This window comes from Mustelus asterias, chromosome 19 (genome assembly GCF_964213995.1).
Source record: "Mustelus asterias chromosome 19, sMusAst1.hap1.1, whole genome shotgun sequence".
Classification (NCBI taxonomy): domain Eukaryota; kingdom Metazoa; phylum Chordata; class Chondrichthyes; order Carcharhiniformes; family Triakidae; genus Mustelus; species Mustelus asterias.
This window is the reverse complement of record NC_135819.1, coordinates 59,917,976-59,934,700: the sequence shown is the minus strand read 5'-3', so window position 1 is coordinate 59,934,700 and position 16,725 is coordinate 59,917,976. Positions and strand designations below refer to the sequence as shown.

The window sequence follows — 16,725 nt, the reverse complement described above, 5'->3', positions numbered from 1 at the left end:
CATTACATTGGAACAAAATAACATTTGTCTAACAATTAACATAACTTATCTGTTCTGTTCTCATCCCACAGCTCCCACCGAATCACCCCTACGGCCTAAGCTGGGTAAGTGAGGATATTTCAACACAACACGAATGATGTCTGAAGTTCTTCAGTAACCCTATGTTATCAAGATGTGTTCTTGACAACTTTTCAGACATATCTGAAGATTTTATTGAGCTGTTATACTCTGCACTTTGTTTCACTTTGGCCCTGGTTGCCCTCTGCCGATTTAACTTGTGTCATGTTTAGCAGGAGTTCATCGATTATATGTAATCTTATAGCCTGTCATTGCATTACTGCTGACCAATCATAAAGGATCTCTTCCAGTGTATAAAGATGTTGTTAAATCTTTTATGCTGTTGGGAGGTCAATCACACACAACGGCGCAGGCAACTACAACCGGATGACTATACTCAGATAAAGGAGGGCGCTTTCAAAAACAATATTATTAAAACTATAACATCAAATGGACTGGGAGACTTTCTTTTGTATTTTAACAACCTGTAGATCCATTACAAATGGAGGATACCTTCAGCAAATATCATTATAGAATCCCTACAGTGCAGAAGGAGGCCATTCGGTCCATCAAACCTGCACTGACAACGATCCCAACCAGGCCCTATCCCTGTAACCCCATATATTTACCCTGCTAATCCCACTGACACTAATGGACAATTTATCATGGCCAATCCACCAATCGCACATCTTTGGACTGTGGGAGGAAACCGGAGCACCCGGAGGAAACCCACACAGACACGGGGAGAATGTGCAAACTCCACATAGATAGTGACCTAAGCCAGGAATCAAACCCGGTCCCTGGCGCTTGTGAGGCAGCAGTGCTAACCACTGTGCTACCGTGCCACTCTTAATTAATGGAGAGAAATGTGATTCTATATTGAGACAGATTATAAAATATTTCTATGTTGTATCCTTTAGTATGGTATTTAACCAGGCCTATATACTGGAGTTTTAAATTGAAGCCCTGTATTCCGACTCTGTCTAGAGGCATTGGTGTCTGGGGGCTGGATTTTACTGCCCCTCTACCAGGTGTGGTTTTGTTAGGGGGTGGGCAAGTGGGCATGTAATATATGACAGATGATAGCTCACCGGCCTCTGCCCAACCCAAAGCTCATCCCCATAATATGGTAGGTGGGCGGATATTGGCAATCCCTTCCTGCCATAAAAGCCCAGATGTGGAGATGCCGGCGTTGGACTGGGGTAAGCACAGTAAGAAGTCTCACAACACCAGGTTAAAGTCCAACAGGTTTATTTGGTAGCAAATACCATAAGCTTTCGGAGCACTGCTCCTTCGTCAGATGGAGTGGATATCTGTTATCCAACAGTGCACAGACACAGAAATCAAGTTACAGAATACTAATTAGAATGCAAATCTCTACAGCCAGCCAGGTCTTAAAGGTACAGACAATGTGGGTGGAGGGAGCATTCAACACAGGTTAAAGAGATGTGTATTGTCTCCAGACAGAACAGCTAGTGAGATTCTGCAAGATCAGGGGGAAAGCTGTGGGGGTTACTGATAATGTGACATAAATCCAACATCCCGGTTTAGGCCGTCCTCATGTGTGCGGAACTTGACTATCAGTTTCTGCTCAGCGACTCTGCGCTGTCGTGTGTCGTGAAGGCCGCCTTGGAGAACGCTTACCTGAAGATCCAAGGCTGAATGCCCGTGACTGCTGAAGTGCTCCCCCACAGGAAGAGAACAGTCTTGCCTGGTGATTGTCGAGCGGTGTTCATTCATCCGTTGTCGTAGCGTCTGCATGGTTTCCCCAATGTACCATGCCTCGGGACATCCTTTCCTGCAGCATATCAGGTAGACAACGTTGGCCGAGTTGCAAGAGTAGGTACCGTGTACCTGGTAGATGGTGTTCTCACGTGAGATGATGGCATCCGTGCCGATCCGCAGCAAACTACCCAGCCTTCAGGAGAACAGTGACCACGACACCACACAACCCTGCCACAGCAACCTCTGCAAGACGTGCCGGATCATCGACACGGATGCCATCATCTCACGTGAGAACACCATCTACCAGGTACACGGTACCTACTCTTGCAACTCGGCCAACGTTGTCTATCTGATACGCAGTAAGAAGTTTAACAACACCAGGTTAAAGTCCAACAGGTTTATTTGGTAGCAAAAGCCACACAAGCTTTCGGAGCTCTAAGCCCCTTCTTCAGTTGAGTGGGAATTCTGTTCACAAACAGAGCTTATAAAGACACAGACTCAATTTACATGAATAATGGTTGGAATGCGAATACTTACAACTAATCAAGTCTTTAAGAAACGAAACAATGTGAGTGGAGAGAGCATCAAGACAGGCTAAAAAGATGTGTATTGTCTCCAGACAAGACAGCCAGTGAAACTCTGCAGGTCCACGCAACTGTGGGAGTTACAAATAGTGTGACATGAACCCAATATCCCGGTTGAGGCCGTCCTCGTGTGTGCGGAACTTGGCTATCAGTTTCTGCTCAGCGACTCTGCGCTGTCGTGTGTTGCGAAGGCCGCCTTGGAGAACGCTTACCCGAATATCAGAGGCCGAATGCCCGTGACCGCTGAAGTGCTCCCCAACAGGAAGAGAACAGTCTTGCCTGGTGATTGTCGAGCGGTGTTCATTCATCCGTTGTCGCAGCGTTGTTCTCTTCCTGTTGGGGAGCACTTCAGCGGTCACGGGCATTCGGCCTCTGATATTCGGGTAAGCGTTCTCCAAGGCGGCCTTCGCGACACACGACAGCGCAGAGTCGCTGAGCAGAAACTGATAGCCAAGTTCCGCACACACGAGGACGGCCTCAACCGGGATATTGGGTTCATGTCGCACTATTTGTAACTCCCACAGTTGCGTGGACCTGCAGAGTTTCACTGGCTGTCTTGTCTGCAGACAATACACATCTTTTTAGCCTGTCTTGATGCTCTCTCCACTCACATTGTTTCGTTTCTTAAAGACTTGATTAGTTGTAAGTATTCGCATTCCAACCATTATTCATGTAAATTGAGTCTGTGTCTTTATAAGCTCTGTTTGTGAACAGAATTCCCACTCACCTGAAGAAGGGGCTTAGAGCTCCGAAAGCTTGTGTGGCTTTTGCTACCAAATAAACCTGTTGGACTTTAACCTGGTGTTGTTAAACTTCTTACTGTGTTTACCCCAGTCCAACGCCGGCATCTCCACATCATATCTGATACGCTGCAGGAAAGGATGTCCCGAGGCATGGTACATTGGGGAAACCATGCAGACGCTACGACAACGGATGAATGAACACCGCTCGACAATCACCAGGCAAGACTGTTCTCTTCCTGTGGGGGAGCACTTCAGCAGTCACGGGCATTCAGCCTTGGATCTTCAGGTAAGCGTTCTCCAAGGCGGCCTTCACGACACACGACAGCGCAGAGTCGCTGAGCAGAAACTGATAGCCAAGTTCCGCACACATGAGGACGGCCTAAACCGGGATGTTGGATTTATGTCACATTATCAGTAACCCCCACAGCTTTCCTTCTGATCTTGCAGAATCTCACTAGCTATTCTGTCTGGAGACAATACACATCTCTTTAACCTGTGTTGAGTGCTCCCTCCACCCACATTGTCTGTACCTTTAAGACCTGGCTGGCTGTAGAGATTTGCATTCTAATTAGTATTCTGTAACTTGATTTCTGTGTCTGTGCACTGTTGGAGAACAGCTATCCACTCCATCTGACGAAGGAGCTGTGCTCCGAAAGCTTATGGTATTTGCTACCAAATAAACCTGCTGGACTTTAACCTGGTGTTGTGTGACTTCTTACTATAAAAACCCAGGACATACCTCACTCCCCAAAATTCAGGGGAGTGGTTACCCCCACAATGATAACATTCTGTTTCAATCTTTGCCGATTGATTTCCTCTTCTAAATCTTCCTGTTTTATTTGTGGCTGAATTCACTTCCCACTGCGCTTCTACATGTTCATTTTTGGCATCACTGCTGACTGCAGGTTCCCAACCTAATTGGTGAAGGTGCCATTTTGCGTGCTTTATAACTCTTGTGCACCCTTTTCAGCGCTCTCCTTTGCCAGGGCCATCTCTAACACTCACTTAAAACTTATATATGCCTCTGCTGGTATCTTCTGTTGAAAAGCCTCATCGTTCACCCGCAGATCATTCAAAGTGACTCCAAAGTCACAGAGCTCCGAGATTTGCTTCAACTTGGTGATATAAGTGGCAACAGTTTCCCTTGGGGCTAAAGAGATTTCAAGAGGCTGGAGTTCGCCTCAAGAAAGAGAAATGTACTTTTTAAGCCAGCTAGATAGCCTACCTGGGCTACTGTGTAGATGCACAAGGATTACACCCCATGGAAGATAAGGTCAGAGCCATAAAGAAGGCATCAAACCCCCAGGTTAGCAATATGTAAGTGTGTTAGGCCATGGATTGATGAGACACCCATTTTCCTCCGCAGAGTTATCAGCAGAGATGGTAGGAATTATTACAGTAAGCCTCTTGAAGAATGTATGTTAAAGATTAGAAGATACTACTCTTGCGTCTTTACCATTAGTTAGACTCATGCAACCTTTGTAACAGCATTAGAATATGTTGTAGTACTGCCTTTTTGACGAGCAAGTGTTCTATCTTTTAGGTACACAAAGCAAGAAGAAAATTTTCCTTAAAATATTTATCTAGTTTCACAGCACCAAGTGCTTCATCTAGTTAGACATTAAAGCAGCAACAGCACTCAGACAAACCACAGGATGGTTTGGTGGGAGAAATAGGAAAATATCACTCTGGTGCAGTAAACTACTGAGTAGAGAATGTCCTTTTGAGGGTGGATCAAAACAGATCGTTGTGGCTAAAGAGAGCTTTAATCTGCATCCAGCAGTGTCATACCTGAACTTACTTAATACTGACACTGGGCATCTGAAATGGGAAGGTTCCAGACACAAGACTAACACACTTTACATTTGTAAATGATAAAATCACAATAGTTCAAGAAAATAATATCGCCAGAATATAAATAGTCAGAATTATTCGGTGCCCAGTGATTTCATTATGTGAATTCCCATGTGATTTCTTTTAAAACTGACTTTCTTGCCTGTATGAATTCCAGCATACGCAGTGAAGCAAGGTTCCCGCTCATGTTTTAAGTATTTATGTTTAAAAGATAGAGCAGATTTTAAAAGATATTTGCGTCTTTAAGTAAAACTTTGTTGATGTTGTTGAATGGGCAGACTTGTAAAAATGAATAACAAGCTTGGTTATTCTGGCAACTCTGAGAGACTATATCCAGTGCCATGCTCAATAAATGTTTTACAGGCATCAGGAGAGGGACTAAACACACAATTGGATGCTAATATAGGCATGCAGCGGTGCATAATAAGATGTGAAAGTACAACCTGCATCCCTTGGCAGACTGCAATTTTTAATGGCGCATAGTCATTTTCCAGGTCCAGTGTGGCATTATCGTTTGGAGTTCCCATTAGCATTCATTTAAATTTTAAAGGAATGAAATCACAACAAACTAATGTTGCCATGGTGATGAAATATCTCTAACCCTTTATTGCGAAGATTTGCATGCGTCCTGTCCTTGAAAGAAGTGGCTTTGAACACAGGCCAAAGTGAGGCAAGGCTGACTCTCCAGAGTATTGAGTGTAATATGAATTGTGTGACAAACACTCATGCTTTCTCTTAATAAAACAAAAATTGATGGAGCTCCTGAGACATTGTTGGACAAGCTCAGCCTATATGTTTTCAGAGAAAATTGCTTTGTGATAGATTGTTTATTAATTAGGCTTCATTTCCTTTCTTAGCTGAAATTCACAGTGCCAGTGTTATTCTTCGGGATGACTTTGACTCGTATCCACAACTGGAACTGAATCCAGACATCTGGTAGGTGTACGTGTAAATATAAACAAAGTGTTTAACCTTGGTACTTTGAAGAGAAGCTGAAGGTCTTATTAGCAGTAAGGTTATTTCAACACTTGCAATGAACCAGAGAGGATCTGTCTTATTTCCGTTGTGAACGCTAATGAGTGCCCAGCCAAGTAAAATATTCAAAACTCATAGAAATTGTCAGATTTGATCTCATACAAAAGTCTGAGGTCACACACCAACCGACTCAAGAACAGCTTCTTCCTGCTGCCATCGGACTTTTGAATGGACCTACCATATATTAAGCTGATCTTACTCTACACTCTAGCCACGACTGTAACACTATATTCTGCACCCTCTCCTTTCCTTTCCCCCTTGTACTCTGTGAACAGTAGGTTTTGTCTGCATAGCATGGAAGAAACAATACTTTTCACTGTATCCCAATACATGCAACAATAATAAATCAAATAATTGAATGGTGGAACAGATTCAATGGGCCGAATGTTCTATTTCTGCCCCTATGTCTTGCCATAATCCTCTTAGCTTGAATAACTTCAAGCATCCTCCAGGTGGAGGAGATGCCAAGCAAATTGGTTAAGACAGATAACGCAACACGTTAACAACACGTGGATAAAAAGTTGAGTTTCAATGAGGCTTTTAAAGTAAGGATGAGAGTTAGCAATGTGAATAGCTCTAAGGAGGAAGTTCCAGAGAATAGGGCGGAAATTATTGAAGCATTTGATTTGATTTGATTTATTTATTGTCACATGTATTAACATACAGTAAAAAGTATTGTTTCTTGCGCACTATACAGACAAAACATACCGTTCATAGAGAAGGAAATGGGAAAGTGCAGAATGTAATGTTACAGTCATAGCTCGGGTGCAAGAAAGATCAAGTTTCTCAAACAACTCAAGTTTATGCCACCAGTAATGGCATGAAGTGGGTAGAAAGTGCTCCAGCCTCAGGCACAGATGCAGATTTTCACCCTTTGCGCTAGTGCGGAGATCTACAAATTTACCCAGAAATATGTTTAGCTTTTGCTAGGGGGAGCATGCCTGAAACCAAGCTTCAGAGCAAAATTATATTTCATTCTTCAGTATTTTTATACCCACATTTGCTCATGGCTCACTTCACACAAAATCTAAATAATCTTATTTCTCCAAGTTTTACTTTTTGCTTTAACAGCTGGCTCTCCAAAAACACCTCTCATGTCTTACTGGGTCACTGACTTTTTTCCTTACCTTTTTTCACTCTCTATCCCCCACTTTCCTGTTTTTCTGCTTTCTCACTTCCTTTTATTCCACTATGATGTGGAGTTGCCGCCGTTGGAATGGGGTAGGCACAGTAAGTAGTCTCACAACACCAGGTTAAAGTTCAACAGGTTTATTTGGTAGCACGAGCTTTCGGAGCGCTGTCCCTTCATCAGGTGAGTCTTTAGCTATTAGCTATTTAGATCTGATTATCAGTGTGAAATGCTAGTGGGTCAGTTTTGCATTTGCAACAGTAAAACCCTCTTCCAAAGAACGTTCCTTATGCTGAAACCACCAGTGATTCCATCGTGTTCATTTATCTCAAAATATGACTATTGTGAATTTTGTTAAAAGCGTTTGAGCAGGATGGATTGAATACTTGAGGACTTTAGTGACGGCCCTTGTTCTGATAAATCCCAGCATGATCTTTGCAGCACATATTTATAGGATTGGCCAGGAAGCTGTAGTACTGACATGCCTGGGAGGATGACTCTCTTTCCTGAAGGGTTGGTGGTGTCTTCTTGTCATCAGGGGGTCACCAATTCCGTGGTCAGCGGGCCTCTGAACGCAGAGATCGGGACACCCTATAAAAATGGCACCCTGATCTCGGTGAAGGCGGGTTGGCTGGCGTGCCTCCCGTTAGGCATATTTTTACATGCTAAAGGTGGGAGAATCCCAGCTGGAAGGCGCCACTAGCGGGAAACACTCCAATTTTCCCACTGGCTTGGCACTTAGTTTTATTCCGGAGAATCACAGCCCTAATCTCTTAAATACAGCCCTTCACTAGAAGTTATCTTTCTGAATGAATTGTTTTGAAGGAATCTGCTTTCCCCGTCCATCTTCATCTTTTTTAGTTGCTTGGGGGATGTGGATGTCACTGTCCAAACCAGTATTTATTGCCCATCACTAATTGCTTTTGAAGTGGTGGTCAATCCACCTTCTTGACTGCTGCAGTCCATGTGATGTAATTACACCCACAGTACTACTAAGTAGCAAGTTGTGTAGCATCCTAAACTGCTTTGTTGTATTAAATATGCCAAGTAAATGTAGAGTGTTGTTGATTTGGATTCTGTATTGTTTTTTCTTTCCTGTTTTTGGTTTAGTTAGCAGCATTCTAAGTCTGAGTCAGAAGTTCATGAGTTCCAGTCCCAACGCACACTCGAACTCAGAGTCTAGGCTCTAGTAGTTACAATTAAGGCTACTGAATTGTTGAAGGTGCCATTTTCAGATAAGACATTAAAGCAAAGCCCTGTCCGCCTTCTTAGCTGTCCATTAAATAATCCCCTGATATTATTCTCCCCTTAATCAAAGTCAGCAAAAACAGACTATCTGGTTATTTGTTGCTTGTGAGATCTTCCTTTTGTTTTTCATTTACAGGATTGTCTTGCTGGGCAAGGCCAGCATTTGTTGCCCATCCCCAATGGCCTTTGAACTCAGTGGCCGACTAGGCCATTTCAGAGGGCAGCTAACCATCAATCACATTGCTGTGAGTCTGGAGTCACATGTGGGCCAGACCAGGCAAGGCCAACAGATTTAATTCCCTAAAGGACAACAGCGAGCCAGATAGATTTTTACAACAGTAGTCATCGTTAGATTTTTACTGGATTCAAGCTCCATCTTTTGGGATTCAAACCCAGGTCCCTAAAGCATTACCCTGGGTCCCTGGATTACAAGTCCAGTCACAATACCACTACACCACCACCTTCCCTGTGTGCATCTGACTGCCATGTTTCCCTACAGACGTTGGCTGTGAACTGCTTTGGGACATTGTGAGAGTGTGAAAGGTGCTATATAAATGCAAGCTACTTACTTTTGTCCTTCTTTAATAGACAGGCGTGAATGAATTAAAATAATTTTTCTTTGTCTTATTTCTCTAAGGTTTGAATGCAGCCACTGTCTGGTTGGGGATCAGTGCGGCATCATAATGCATGGCAATGCGATTACATTCTGCGAGCCATATGGTCCACGAGAACTGGTAAATTGCTTTTAAATGTGAAAGTATTTACTTCATGAAATTAAAACTGATTGATTTATATTTTCTGCAATGAACAATGACAGGAAACTGTAATGAACCACTGAATGTGAAAGGAGCTCACATTAACTGCATATCCCTCAAATAATGTAATATACTCAACAGGCCAGAAATTTATCCTGACCTGTTTAGAGTTCAGATTGCAGAGGCAACAGGCACCCCAACCAGGACATCCGAGACCAGTGTTCATCAAGCTTTTTTCCGGTGTCCCACGTTTACCAAATGGCCGTCCCTCGCGGCCCACACCATGTTCACTTTCGCTCTCTCTTTTGTGTGAAAAAACTATCCATATCTACAATTGGCTTACTAGAAAGTGAATTAAAATTGGCACCAAGTGAATTGATGGCAAGTACATGTATAGGACACACAGACCTGTTTATTCTTGCCTCATGTGTTCATACTCTGTACTGTAGTGAGAATTTACCCAGGTGAAAATGGGGGGGGGGGGGTGGAGGTCAGGCAATCTTTGGGCATCATTTTTGACAACGCATTTTTCAACCTCCCACGACCCACCCACGAGTCACGACCCCCACTTTAAAAAACATGGGATGGGATTCTCTGGTCTCCCAGCCGCGTGTTTCTCAGTGGTGGGAGGCAGCGAGCCGTTCACTGGTGGTCTTGTCACTGTCAATGGAATTTCCCACTGATGTCACCCCATGCTGCCGGGAAACCCATGGGAGGGGGTGTACTGCCAGCGGGACCAGAGAATCCCGCCTGCGTGAACGGCTGGAGAATTCCAGCCCCTGGCTTAGACCTGTCGAAACTAGGCCTCAGGCCCCACTTTAATGATTTAAGCACCTGCCTAATCTGTCACATTTCCACAGACAGTTCTCCCATTGAAAAGGATGAATTTTGAGGCCCTTTGTCTAGTGAGCAGCAGCTCTCAGATAAGGGCCTTGAATTTTGGGTGGTGGGTGGCTGAAAAAAAACCAAGGATGGGGTTGATGGCAGTTGTCAGGAACAATGTGGATTTGGGAGGAGCATTCCTGTTCTTCCTGATCACCATCAACTCAAAAATTGAGGCAAACCAAGGGGCAAATTCAACCCAATAACCTTAAAAATCTACCCACAATATGGCTAGTATTCTATCTCACAGATAATAGATTTCTTACAAATGTACGTTGATTTCTCTTTTTACTATGTTTGCATCTTATACTGCACCACACAACATTCCTATCAGAAAGGATGAATGGCCTCTTTCCAAACCTAGTAACACCCTGCAATCTTAATCCAAAATAAAAATATAAAACTGAATAACTGCTGGATGTGATCCTCTGGGAACTATGCTGGATGCTGAGTGTAGAGTCCGTTGCTATACCTCAGCACTATGTTTCGATTTGCATTTCTACTTCTGGTCTCCACAACATGAATTCCCAGACTTTTCCCCAATACTTGGAATTGATGCAGATTTTACAGGCTAGACATATTCCTACATAAAAATGGAATCTGGTAGTGGCAGATCACAGAAACTATTGACAGAGATAAGGTGCTTGTTTGCCGCCTTTTCTGGGGATTTGCATCCGACATGATAGAGGAAAAGCTAAATAAGCGGAGAAAATAACTAGATAGCGAGGATTTAACAAATATCCACAGAAGTGCTGCTTAATTGCAATTCCTTAATCCATTCTCCCTTGGCCATTACCAGTCACCGTGCCAGATGTAGAGGAATTTGTCTCGCAAGCATTGTGAAGATAAAGATGAGACGACTAGGAGACTGAAAATGTAATTTTACTACTCAAAATGTTATCATGTTTGAAATTCTAACTAACCCCCCACTGTAGGGTGTGAATATAGAGATCAGTCAGGGCTATATTATGATGCTGCCTTTAGTCGCAGCAAAGGATGCTAAAAGAAACCAATATTGCACTCTGAATTTACCACACATCACACACTTGAACATTTGAGTGCTTTATAGATAAAATCTGATTCACTACATTTAATCCACAGTGTGGATCCCAGACCATTTACTGCTAGGACAAGTCTATTTAGATTACCAGTAATCCGATTCAGCCACTAACAACACGTATCTTAACCCTTTCCTGAATAAAGGGCTTTATGTAGTCTCAGGGGACGAGGTAGAATAAGTCTCCTATTATTCTGTAAAATGACAGTTTGCATAGGATAATCACAGAATCATACAGTGCAGAAGAGGCCCTTTGGCCCATCAAGTCTACACCAACAATAATAATTTGGAACACAATCATGGGAAAGATTGGCACAAGGTTCCAAGATTCCAAGAGTTAAACTGCTTCTGAAAGGAGAGTTCACATTTTTAGTTTTATGTATTAATAATGTACTTTGTTTTCCTGACTAAGAAGACTCCTTAATAAATTGCTCAATGTGTACCTACATATAGTGCTGGTGTTTGCAGACCAGAGAGCTCTGTGGACTGATGTACGCACAGAGTGATCCTCAGGGAGCTCTGTGATGTACACAGGGAGTGACCCTCAAGGAGCTCTGTGATGTACACAGGGAATGATCCTCAGAGCTCTGTGACGTACACAGGGAGTGATCCTCAGGGAGCTCTGTGATGTACACATAGTAAGAAGTCTCACAACACCAGGTTAAAGTACAACAGTTTATTTCGTAGCACAAGCTTTTGGAGTGTCGCTCCTTCTTCAGGTGAGTGACGACTTGTGTTCACAAACAGGGCATATAAAGACACAAACTCAATTTACAAGATAATGGTTGGAATGCGAGTCTTTACAGGCAATCAAGTCTTAAAGGTACAGACAATGTGAGTGGAGAGAGGGTTAAGCACAGTTTAAAGAGATGTGCATTGTCTCCAGCCAGGACAGTTAGTGAGATTTTGCAAGCCCAGGCAAGTTGTGGGGGTTACAGATAGTGTGACATAAACCCAAGATCCCATTTGAGGCCGTTCTCATGTGTACGGAACTTGGCTATCAGTTTCTGCTCAGCGATTCTGCGTTGTCGTATGTCATGAAGGCCACCTTGGAGAACGCTTACCCGAAGATCAGAGGCTGAATGCCCGTGACTGCTGAAGTGCTTCCCCACAGGAAGAGAACACTCCTGCCTAGTGATTGTCGAGCGGTGTTCATTCACCCATTGTCGTAGCATCTGCATGGTCTCCCCAATGTACCATGCCTCGGGACATCCTTTCCTGCCACGTATCAAGTAGACAACATTGGTCGAGTCGCAAGAGTATGTATCGTGTACCTGGTGGATAGTTTTCTCACGTGAAATGATGGCATCTGTGTTGATGATCCGGCACGACTTGCAGAGGTTGCTGTGGCAGGGTTGTGTGGTGTTGTGGTCACTGTTCTCCTGAAGGCTAGATAGTTTGCTGCGGACAATGGTCTGTTTGAGGTTATGCGGTTGTTTGGAGGCAAGAAGTGGGGGTGTGGGGATGGCCTTGGCGAGATGTTTGTCTTCACTGATGACATGTTGAAGGCTCCGGAGAAGATGGCGTAGCTTCTCCGCTCTGGGGAAGTACTGGACGACGAAGGGTACTCTGTCCGTTGTGTCCTGTGTTTGTCTTCTGAGGAGGTCGGTGCGGTTTCTCGCTGTGGCGTGTCGGAACTATTGATCGATGAGTCGAGCGCCATATTCTGTTCTTATGAGGGCGTTTTTCAGCATCTGTAGGTGTCTGTTGCGATCTTCCTCATCTGAGCGGATCCTGTGTATACGGAGGGCTTGTCCGTAGGGGATGGCTTCTTTAACGTGTTTAGGGTGGAAACTGGAGAAGTGGAGCATCGTGAGATTATCCGTGGGCTTGCGGTACAGTGAAGTGCTGAGGTGACTGTCCTTGATGGAGATGCATGTGTCCAAGAATGCAACCGATTCCGGAGAGTAGTCCATGGTGAGTCTGATGGTGGGATGGAACTTGTTGATGTCATCATGTCGTTGTTTCAGTGATTGTTCGCCATGAGTCCAAAGGAAGAAAATGTCATCCATGTATCTAGTGTATAGAATCGGTTGAAGGGCCTGTGCGGTGAAGAGGTCTTGTTCGAACCTGTGCATGAAGATGTTGGCATATTGAGGTACAAATTCGGTCCCCATGGCTGTTCCATGTGTCTGGATGAAGAACTGGTTGTTGAAGGTGAAGATATTGTGGTTCAGGATGAAGTGGATGAGTTGTAGCATTGCATTTGGAGATTGGCAGTTGTCGGCTTAGAGTACTGAGGCTGTTGCAGCAATGCTGTCGTCGTGGGGGATGGTGGTGTAGAGTGCCGAGACATCCATTGTGACGAGGAATGCTTCTGGTTCAACTGCTCCACGTGTGCTGAGTTTCTGTAGGAAGTCCGTAGTTTTGCGACAGAAGCTGGGGGTTCTTTGTACAATGGGTTTCAGGATGCCCTCGACGTAGCCGGAGAGGTTCTCACATAGGGTCCCATTGCCTGATACAATGGGACGAGCGGGTGTGTTGAACTTGTGTATCTTCGGGAGGCAGTAGAGATCTCCAACGCGGGGAGTATGTGGGATGAGAACACGGAGGATGCTCTGAAGATCTGGATCAAAGGTTTTGATCAGGTCTGTTGAGTTGACGGGTGTGTTCTTTGGTCGGATCTGTGGGTAACTTCTGTAGTGTTCCTCGTTGTTCAGTTGTCGGTACACTTCTTTGCAGTAATCCGTTCTGTTCAGTATGACGATGGCCCCTCCTTTGTCTGCTGGTTTAATGACAATATTGCAGTTGGTCTTGAGAGCGCGGATGGCATTGCATTGTGCTTGGGTGACGTTCGGGGCTGTCTTGTGAATGCAACTGATGAATCTGGCATTGACACACCTCCTGACGGCTTGGGCATACATGTCTAGTCGAGGGCAGCGGCCTTCCGGAGGAGTCCAATTCGACTCTTTCCTCTTCAGTTGCTGCACCATGGATCTCTCTGTCGGCTACTCTCTGTCATTGGTTGTCTCATTGTGTTCGCTGTTGGCCTGTTAGAGTTTGTGGAAGACGGACAAGCCCTCCGCATACACAGGATCTGCTCAGATGAGGAGGATCGCAACAGACACCTACAGACGCTGAAAGATGCCCTCATAAGAACAGGATATGGCGCTTGACTCATCGATCAACAGTTCCGATGCGCCACAGCGAAAAACCGCACCGACCTCCTCAGAAAACAAACACAGGACACAGCGGACAGAGTACCCTTCGTCGTCCAGTACTTCCCCGGAGCGGAGAAGCTATGACATCTTCTCCGGAGCCTTCAACATGTCATCGATGAAGACGAACATCTTGCCAAGGCCATCCCCACACCCCCACTTCTTGCCTTCAAACAACCGTACAACCTCAAACAGACCATTGTCCGCAGCAAACTACCCAGCCTTCAGGAGAACAGTGACCACAATACCACATGACCCTGCCACAGCAACCTCTGCAAGACGTGCCGGATCATTGACACGGATGCCATCATCTCACGTGAGAACACCATCTACCAGATACACGGTACATACTCTTGCGACTCGGCCAATGTTGTCCACCTGATACGCTGCAGGAAAGGATGTCCCGAGGCATGGTACATTGGGGAGACCATGCAGACGCTACGAAACGGATGAATGAACACTGCTCAACAATCACCAGGCAGGAGTGTTCTCTTCCTGTCGGGGAACGCTTCAGCGGTCACGGGCATTCAGCTTCTGATCTTCGGGTAAGCGTTCTCCAAGGCAGCTTTCACGACACACGACAATGCAAATCACTGAGCAGAAACTGATAGCCAAGTTCCGCACACATGAAGATGGCCTCATCTTGGGTTCATGTCACACTATCTGTAACCCCCACGACTTGCCTTGGTTTGCAAAATCTCACTAACTGTCCTGGCTGGAGACAATACACATCTCTTTAACCTGTGCTTAACTTTCTCTCCACTCACATTGTCTGTACCTTTAAGACTTGATTACCTGTAAAGACTCGCATTCCAACTATTATCTTGTAAATTGAGTTTGTGTCTATATATGCCCTGTTTGTGAACACAAGTCCTCACTCACCTGAAGAAGGAGCGACACTCCGAAAGCGTGTGCTACCAAATAAACCTGTTGGACTTTAACCTGGTGTTGTGAGACTTTTTACTGTGCCTACCCCAGTCCAACGCCGGCATCTCCACATCATGTACACATACACAGGGACTGATCCTCAATAATATACTGATCTGTTTTTTTTGTCCTCATGATGTGAAGCAGCAGAAGCAATGAGAAATCAATCAGGTGTTTGACCTGAAAGGACTAACATTTGTTTCCAAATGTCGTAAAAATGGTACAACGTTAAGAATATATGATGTATAATACTTTGTTTAAGAATAGGCAGATTTACCATGGAGCAATGAGAGTTCTTACATTTTAAAAACAAAACACTTTCACTCAGCCCCAAAGTCTTTAAAACTTTTGACAAGACCTTCCTTAAAGTAAACAGTGATATCCAAGCTCTGCCATTCCACAGAACTGTTGTATGTGAGTTTTTTAAAATCTATTTACTCCTTCGCTAACTTTCAAAAGGCAAGCATTCAGATAATTTGTTTGGCTTTCATTTTTGCTTTCTTTACTGTTAATTTAGTTACATTCTCACCCTTGGGTCTTAATGACCATCATTTTAACCATTTTAGTATGACAATTCTTTTCAAATCGGTGGAATTACAGTCCTAAGATAGAAATTAGATCATTTTCTTTTAATTTCTAAAGAGTGGGCTACGGAGAAGCATGGGGTATATGTTTTAAGCAGCCGTATAGAATCCCTACAGTTTCAAAGGAGGCCATTTGGCCCATCGACCCTGTACCGACCACAATCCCACCCAGGCCCTATTTCTGTAACCCTCATTTACCCTGCTAATGCCCCTGACAGTAAGGGTCAACTTAGATGGCCAGTCAACCTAACCCGCACATCTTCATTCTGATTTTCATCCTAATCTACATCCTGTTTTCCAAAGTACATGTTCTGCTGGTATCATTAGGAGCATGATGATTACTTACAACAATTCTGATTTATTTCACGGTCACATATATCAAATGAAAATCATTGTGAAATTCCTCAATAACTCAGTAGGAAAATGCTAACCATTGTGGTGTTGAACAATAAAGAACATCCAAGGTTCGGTCCTTGACCTCTGCTCATTTAGATTCTCACACCTGGATCAGCACTTCGGGTGTTACTGGTCTCAGGAACCCGGATATAAGAAGGGAAGAATATTCAGTGAAGGATCTCACTCCTGATTTCTTTCGTGTTTGAATGTCTGGGAAGAGGTGAAGACATGATTGCATTTGGCTGTTATGGTCTGAAGATCAGCCTTGGTTGTGATTTCAAAGAGTCTGAGCACATTTAATCCCTGGGCTCTCAGATGAAGTGTAGTAACTTAGGCTAGTTACTTTAGGCCGTGAAACCGTACCACAGGAAGTGTCAGTGGGTTGGATCTTCCTCTGCTACACCCCCTGAAATCGTGAATCCTAAAAAATAAAGATTCAAGGTAGGAATACTTTCAATCGACGTCTACATGGCTGGAAATTATACTTTCTCTTACCCAGCTTCATCCCAACATGGAACTTAATTGTCATGCTCTGAAATTAAATAAACAATGGGAGAGCGAGTTCCGAGAAGCCGGATGATTTCACTGTCT

General features: G+C 44.2%; 1 protein-coding gene across 3 annotated transcripts in view; it reads left to right on the top strand.

Moving 5' to 3' along the window:
- Positions 1-16,725, top strand: part of reln (reelin) — a 343,770-nt gene that overhangs the window by 119,040 nt on the left and 208,005 nt on the right. For all 3 annotated transcript variants that reach the window (XM_078235653.1, XM_078235652.1, XM_078235651.1), the window contains exons 6-8: positions 72-104; positions 5,821-5,899; positions 9,013-9,109. In XM_078235653.1, the coding sequence (XP_078091779.1) occupies positions 72-104; positions 5,821-5,899; positions 9,013-9,109 (209 nt within the window). The remainder of the gene's footprint in view (positions 1-71; positions 105-5,820; positions 5,900-9,012; positions 9,110-16,725) is intronic.